Here is a 7,527-nt window from a genome sequence, read left to right as displayed (position 1 = left end):
TATCTAAGGGTTCAGAGGGGTCAGGGATTAGGAAGCAGGAGATGATGGACAAGGAAGTGGCGTAGCAGGGTGGGGTGTAGAAGACTTAGGAAAAAAGAAGGAAAATACAGGGCTGGTGAAGGGACAGGAGGCTGGAGGGGACTCTGAACAGGGCAGGAGACTCTGTGGGACAGGGTGGAGGACCCGGTCAGGAAAAGCTTCCCCACCACCTGGTGAGCCTACACGCGCTGGTGCTTAGAACAGTTGGGAGAGCGCTTGCTGGGGAATCCTAGAGCAGTTCTCCAGGTGATAGGAAGAACCCAGCTGGGGCCCCTCCCCTTATTGTTCTGGCTCCTGCTCTCCAGGGAGGGGGGTGGCTTTGCTTCTCAGACCCCTTGCCCCCTGTGCGTCTGCAGGGTGAGCCTATGCAGCTGGGCTCCAGGTGTGAGTTAGTGCCAGGCCTGTTCTTGCATTCATTGGCGCGTCCCTTCATGCATTACAGCCTGAGCCTGGACCTCATACTGATGCTGCTTCTGCCTCCTACTGCTGGAACCCTTTTCTTTCCTCCCACTTTCCCCCAGCTCCATTCCAGTTGCTATCTTGCTGGTGGGTCCTTCAGCCCTGCTGGATAGCAGGGAGCACCACTGTGGGCTGAGGGGCTCATCCCCTGCAGGGATCCCCTATTACTGCCACATAGCTATTGGCTCAGTGCTGTCCTGACTCCTCTTTGGAGCCCCCCTTCTGCCAGCCAGGCCTCTACCCCCATCCTGGGTCAGCTGGTGAGCCTTCCCGCCCACCGTCCCCACTTCCTGACATAGGGATGCAGCAGTGGCTGGTGTTGGCCTTGCATCAAGCCTAGGAGCAGATCCCCATGGGGTGTGGCCTGGGGGCAGCCCAAAGCTCTTTAGCTGTTTGAAGGGCTCTGCTAAGGCTTCCAGCAGTGGGGAGGGGAGCGGGCTCATCAAGGGGAGCAGGCCTGCTGGTGTAAAGGGGCTGGGGAGAGGTGGCACTGGCTTAGTTCTGCACCTGGGCCAATCCACTCCCCATTTGGCCTCCAAAGGGCCAGACAGCTTTGCTTAAGGCAGCTTTGCTGCTCCGCTTCCAAACTATTGCACCGGATCTATAACCATCGCCTTTGCAAAGGACCAGCCTGTACCTGTTTCTGTCCAAATTCTCTTCATATGAACTCTTACCCTCCCCTTTTCAATTGCTTTTGCCAAGAGACTCGGGCTGGGAAGAGAGGCCTGAGAGGGGATCCATCCAGGCCACCTAGAACCACGTGTTCTAGCATAAGACTCTACAGGGGCAAAGCTGGGAATGATTTGGATTAATACCCTGTAGGAACATGGCAGGGTTTGGGTTTTCTTTTTTTAAACTGACACCATTGTCTTCATCCCAGCTGCTGCTATCATCTGTATCAGGCCCACAGTGTGCTTGGAGAGCTGGAGAACATGGCCTCCCAGGAGGGAAGGTGCCTTCCAGCCTGGACAGACAGCCCTGTGACTGGCAGACGGTCCTGCCCCAAGCTTGCTTCACCATCAACAACTCCTTCCTCCACAAATCTCTGCCCTTTGCTCACAATTTTGAAAAGCACTATTTAAAAATGACGTCCTCCCAGAGCTGGAACACAGCAGTTCTTGCCCTCCTCTGAGCCTCTCCATCCACATAGCGGGGCAGGACCCCTGGCTGAGAAATCCTGGTGCTGGCCACCATTAGCTGTAGCTGTACTGCCATTTCCTCCTTCCCTGCTCTGAAAATGTGTATGACTTACATGGGGTCAGCATACAGGTGCTAGGTGCTCTGCTTCGACTCCAGCCCCATCACAGTTATTTCCTTATGCAGTGCAAGGCCCTGGGCTCTCCAATCCACCCCAAATATTCTGCTCCCTGGCAGCCTCTTGCAGAAGGGAGGGGCCCGACTGTCACTACACTTGCTCCTTTAACCAGCCCATCCAACTCATGGCTCTTAACACCTGACCAGCTCTCACATCCTCTCGCTGCTGTGGGGAAGTTAAGACTGAAAATCATTTCTACACCATGGGGAAAAATTGAACCATGTGCAAAAGTAGGAAGAAATCACACAGAAAACAGAATTCAGATGACAGCATTTTATTTACAGTAAAAAAAAAAAGTTTAGTTATCACAGTAACAAGGTAAAAAAATTCTAAACACAAACTGTGCTCTACAGCATCACAGAGTATCTGACATCTTCCTCAAACATAGAAACAGTTAGGGAGCAGAGTAGAGACAAAGCCAAGGAATAGGCTCAGAAGTGTTGACAAAATTACAGTGGCCTCACTAGCTTGGCTGAGTAAAGTCAATGAACCAGAGTCTGAGGGTTACTGGAGCCGGGGGCTGATTTTAGGAATCTCAGGGGTTGGTCACCTCGCTCTCTCCTCCTGTCTACATCTCGCTGCTCCCCGGTTCCTTTCCCTCCGTGGGCAAGTTTCCTTCGCCTGCCTTCACCCGCTGGCAGACGCTGATGGGAATGTCTCTGCCTTGTGCCGCTGGCAGGGCCAGACGTGGCGCCTCAACGCAGAGCTGCCCATCCTGGGACAGGGAGCAGAGCACGGCCTCCACGTTCACGTCTTCCGGCAGGAAAGTTTCTCTGCGGATCTCCCTGTATGCGTGGGAGCAGACTCCAGCCTCCGACTCCGTTTTCTTCTCATGCTTCCCCGTCACCGTCAGCTTCCTCCCGTCCACTCTCACCATCAGCTCAGCTGGGGAGAAGCCGCTCACGTCCATGGAGAGCTGGTACGTCTCCTTCCCCTGCGCCTGGGACCCGGGCTCCTTCCCAGCACCCTCAGCCAGGGACTGGCTGCTCTGCCTCGGGGTCCTGCTCCCCTCGCCCTCCCCGCAGAGAAGGGGATAAGCCAGAAGGAGGGAGCGTCTCATTCGCTCCATCTCGTCCAGGTGCGTCTGCACGTCCCCCACCAGCTGGTCCCAGAGGCTGTGGGGACCCGGCCCCAGGAGGCTGGACACTGGGGCTCTGCTGCGAAGCCACACGGGGCGCGACTGCCACACTCGGAGCGGGAACATCCTGCGCGGGGCTGGAGGAGCTGGTCCGAGTTCAGCTGCTGAGACGCTGCTGCTGGAGCTGCCTCTGCCCAGCTCCCTGCCTGGTTGCTGCTCACTGGCTGCAGCAGCCCCAGCGCCGCCTTTTATACCGGGCTGGGGGCGGGCCGGGCACCTCGGGAACCTTCCCGCTCCTGCGGGATGGGGGCGGGGCCTGGCTCGGGAGGGGCGGGGCGGGGGGCGGGGCCTGGCTCTCTTGGGGCCCAGCAGCTTCTAGCAGCCGCTAGTGGGCGGAGCTCCCGGGCTGGACTTTGCTGGAGCCTTCCCGATCCGATCCCGCTGTGATGGGGGCGGGGGCTGGAGCCGGCGGGGGGTGGGACACGGGGAGCCAGTTCCCGGGCCGGTGGCCGGGGGGCGGGTTGGACAGTCGATGTGCGGAGCAGACCCGTGAGTTTGGCGAACACCCCCACAGCGCGCGTGTAATAAACAGTAACAGAGACTCGTGTCCGGTCCTGTTCCGGTCCGGGGGTGGGTCACACCCGGCACTGTCTCTGCCCCCCCCCGCCTTAGGAAGAGCCGCTGGGGGGGATGAGCAGCAGGGAGAAGACCCTGTCCAAGCGCCCCCTCCCCCGGTCCATTCACAAGCACCAGGCAGGAGCTTCAGGGCACCTGAGAAACTCTCCAAGTTTGGCCGCCCCACAAGCGGCAGATCCCGACCCCCGCGGGGGCAGCATCTGGAACGGAGCGGGGGGGGGGGCACTTCATGCCAAACGTGACTCTGGTTCCTCAGGGGCGGGGCTCTGTAACCGGGAGGAGAAATAGCCCGTTCGCGGCGCGGGGTGTGTGTGTCTGTGCTACCGGGCTGGGAACCCCCCGGGCAGAGCCGGGCTGCGGCCCCTGCCCCGCCGCTGAGACCCCCGCCCCCATCACAGCGGGATCGGATCGGGAAGGCTCCAGCAAAGCCCAGCCCGGGAGCTCCGCCCCCTAGCGGCTGCTAGAAGCTGCTGGGCCCCACGAGAGCCAGGCCCCGCCCTCCCGCCGCCCCCCCCCCCGAGCCAGGCCCCGCCCCCATCCCGCAGGAGCGGGAAGGTTCCCGAGGTGCCCGGCCCGCCCCCAGCCCGGTATAAAAGGCGGCGCTGGGGCTGCCGCAGCCAGTGAGCAGCAGCCGGGCGGAGGCAGCTCCAGCAGCAGCAGCGTCTCAGCAGCTGAACTCGGACCAGCTCCTCCAGCCCCGCGCAGGATGTTCCCGCTCCGAGTGTGGCAGTCGCGTGACTGTGGCCCCGTGTGGCTTCGCAGCAGAGCCCCCGTGTCCAGCCTCCTGGGGCCGGGTCCCCACAGCCTCTGGGACCAGCTGGTGGGGGACGTGCAGACGCACCTGGACGAGATGGAGCGAATGAGACGCTCCCTCCTTCTGGCTTATCCCCTTCTCTGTGGGGAGGGCGAGGGGAGCAGGACCCCGAGGCAGAGCAGCCAGTCCCTGGCTGAGGGTGCTGGGAAGGAGCCCGGCTCCCAGGCACAGGGGAAGGAGACGTACCAGCTCTCCATGGACGTGAGCGGCTTCTCCCCAGCTGAGCTGATGGTGAGAGTGGACGGGAGGAAGCTGACGGTGACGGGGAAGCATGAGAAGAAAACGGAGTCGGAGGCTGGAGTCTGCTCCCACGAGTACAGGGAGATCCGCAGAGAAACTCTCCTGCCGGAAGACCTGAACGTGGAGGCCGTGCTCTGCTCCCTGTCCCAGGATGGGCAGCTCTGCGTCGAGGTGCCACGTCTGGCCCTGCCAGCGGCACAAGGGAGAGAGATTCCCATCAGCGTCTGCCAGGGGGTGAAGGCAGGTGAAGGAAACCTGCCCACGGAGGGAAAGGAACCGGGGAGCAGCGAGATGGAGACAGGAGGAGAGAGTGAGGTGACCAACCCCTGAGATTCCTGAAACCAGCCACCGTCTCCAGTAACCCTGGGACTCTGTTCCATCGATTCCACTCAGCCCTGCAAGAGCAGCCCTTGGTCAGGGTGTGAATGGTCCTGAGCATATTCCTGGGCTGCCAGAATCTCTCAGTGAGAGAAGTGACTGGGGGATGCTCCGTTTCTCTGCTCTTTGTTTGTTTTGTTAGAATATTTATACTTGTCTTGAATTGAAAATTAAATACCAACCTTTCTAGTAAATACGAACTGTGCTGTCTGGTGAGCTCTGTCTGCTTAATTCACCATTTTGTGTTTCACCTCTGGCTCACCACTGACTCATCTGTCTGGGGGGACTTGCAATTGTCACATTTTTGCGCTAGGTCCAGCATGTCATTAGGCTGGTAACAACAAACACTACTATTTGGTACCCCCAAAATTACTATGATGGAGTCTAGGGCTAAATTCAGGATGCTTGTGCCAGTGGGGGACCATCCCAACAACAGTTTCCACCAATGGTGTGACAGGTCTTGGCCAATTCTTGCAAATACCTGTTTAATTTCATTGGCATTATGATGCATGGTAACCATGACTCTGTGCCCTTCCTGTTTTGCAGTATCTAGCTGGTTCTGTAAATCAAGGTGTACAAGCAATGTTTGTAAAGCAGTTAAATCCATTCCAAGGGGAACAGGTGTTACAATAGAATACAAAGTATAAGACACTTTTAACTGACTATATTTAAATTTGAGTACATGAAATTCAAAGTCAAATTGCTATAATATGACAGAAACATTTATAACCTAACTTCATTTGTTTGCCAATACCTCTATGTTAGTAGCATCCAGCACTCCAACTTCTAATCCAGTTCCACCCAAAGCAGTTCAGTACATTTCTTGGGAGCCTTTTCTTAGGCTACCAATCCCTCCTGGCTACCAGGGAAAATCCAATAATCTTCAGCAGTTCACACTGAGATAGTGTTAGGGCAGCTATACCTTCACTGGGCCTTTCTTTCCTTCCATCCAATGTCATACAACACCCAGGCGCATTCAGCGGGGCTCGCATGCTGGAAGTTGACTAAGAAGTAATAATTGGCAAGTCATTCTTTTAGTAACCAATGTTTTTACACACCCCTTTTTCCCTTGGTAATTTCAGTTTGTACTTTAAAACTTTTCATGTGCATCCTTCTATTCCCACCAACAGATACACCTTATGTCTCATCCTTATTTTGCCTTTAAATGTGCCCTTACCACTTAAGGATGTTTCCCTGTTAACAGACTGGTCTTTCTTGACCTTCGCCTTCTGCAACATTGTTTTTTGTAAATACAGTTAAAATACTTGCTCCTCCTGTTCTGCCTAATGCAGTATTTTCTTGTTTTGTAACACAATACACAGCAATGCTAGCAACGAGACAAACACCACAAGACAAAACATAAAACACAATCTTTGTCACGACAGTAGATCCATGGTATTCTGGGTTGCTCCTCAGCTGATACCAGCTTTTCCTGATTTTCTGAAAGACTAAAAGAACATGTTTCTACTCCTTTTGGGGTGGCAGATTATTGATTAAAATATCCACTTGTTTACAAATAATCCTGCTGATTAAAGGCAAAACAGAGGAATTACCCCCATACTTTCCTGTGTTTTTGTGCTACAGGCAGGCCAGGTTTCAATGGCTCCTACCTTTTAACGGTTATGGGGAAATTATCCCACTGTTCAGTTATGAGACTTATGAGGTGGTGTACCTCAGTTTTCCTTCTTATACAGCAGACCAATTTTGTAATGTTTTTCCTGCTGTGCAAAGCTTTAAGTTTATTCACAGGTAATAGCTGAGAAGCATCATTACCATATGACCTTAAAGGGTTTTCCAAAAATCATACACACTATACATTGTTACAGGGGTACTTATTAACATTAAATGTATCCCAATGTTTAATATTAGCATCAAATCTATTAAAAGCTTCAGAATTTAGCACTTCATACACACACAAAAAGAATATTTTTCCTACTTAGGGTTAACCTGTCCCTCTCTTATTTTAGGTTTGACTACTTTTTCCACCTTCCTTTATCAGACGCTTTCTGGCTTGCTTTTGGATCCAAAGCCATCAGCAGTTCAGAGACCCTGTCTTAAAAGGGGGACAATCAACTTCCACCTGAGTTTTGCTTTCTCCTGCTTCCAAAACACAGCGATCTGAAAAAGAAAACACAACCTAGTGTGGCTCCCTTTAGAGCCCTAATAGGATTTTAGTGAAGTAGCATGCTTTGTTTGCATTTCTTTTACCCCGTCTACAATATACACTGCATGTGTCTTGGGAAACATGCACATTCCTTTCATAGTATCAGAGGGGTAGCCGTGTTAGTCTGGATCTGTAAAAGTAGCAAAGAGTCCTGTGGCACCTTATAGACTAACAACGTTTTGGAGCATGACCTTTCGTGGGTGAATACCCACTTCATCGGATGCAAGACATTCACGTATTCACCCACGAAAGCTCATGCTCCAAAACATCTGTTAGTCTATAAGGTGCCACAGGACTCTTTGCTGCTTTTACATTCCTTTCATAGTTTAACTTCTATAACACTATATTAGCCATATCAATTTGTACATAAGGTGTAATTGTTTTTGTGCTCACTCAGAGTTTTC

The 7,527-nt window shown here is 53.7% G+C and overlaps 2 protein-coding genes across 2 annotated transcripts; one reads left to right on the top strand and one right to left on the bottom strand.

Moving 5' to 3' along the window:
• Positions 1–2,071: 2,071 nt before the first annotated feature.
• LOC120399672 (heat shock protein 30C-like) lies at positions 2,072–3,085 on the bottom strand. Its single transcript, XM_039528137.1, has one exon. It carries the CDS (start codon positions 3,015–3,017, stop codon positions 2,382–2,384), a length of 636 nt encoding a protein of 211 aa, XP_039384071.1. The 5' UTR covers positions 3,018–3,085; the 3' UTR covers positions 2,072–2,381.
• Positions 3,086–4,161: 1,076 nt separating this feature from the next.
• On the top strand, positions 4,162–5,153 carry LOC120399671 (heat shock protein 30C-like). The gene has a single exon (XM_039528136.1). It carries the CDS (start codon positions 4,234–4,236, stop codon positions 4,909–4,911), a length of 678 nt encoding a protein of 225 aa, XP_039384070.1. The 5' UTR covers positions 4,162–4,233; the 3' UTR covers positions 4,912–5,153.
• The last annotated feature ends 2,374 nt before the right edge of the window (positions 5,154–7,527 follow it).

Source organism: Mauremys reevesii, linkage group 2 (assembly GCF_016161935.1).
Source record: "Mauremys reevesii isolate NIE-2019 linkage group 2, ASM1616193v1, whole genome shotgun sequence".
In the NCBI taxonomy this organism is placed as follows: Eukaryota; Metazoa; Chordata; order Testudines; family Geoemydidae; genus Mauremys; species Mauremys reevesii.
The sequence above is the reverse complement of the archived record's forward strand: the minus strand, read 5'-3'. Positions and strand labels throughout refer to the sequence as shown.

What these genes read in the sequence shown, in the direction of transcription:
- LOC120399672 (XM_039528137.1), bottom strand. Translation starts at nt 3,017, where the DNA reads ATGTTCCCGCTCCGAGTGTGGCAGTCGCGCCCCGTGTGGCTTCGCAGC.
- LOC120399671 (XM_039528136.1), top strand. Translation starts at nt 4,234, where the DNA reads ATGTTCCCGCTCCGAGTGTGGCAGTCGCGTGACTGTGGCCCCGTGTGG.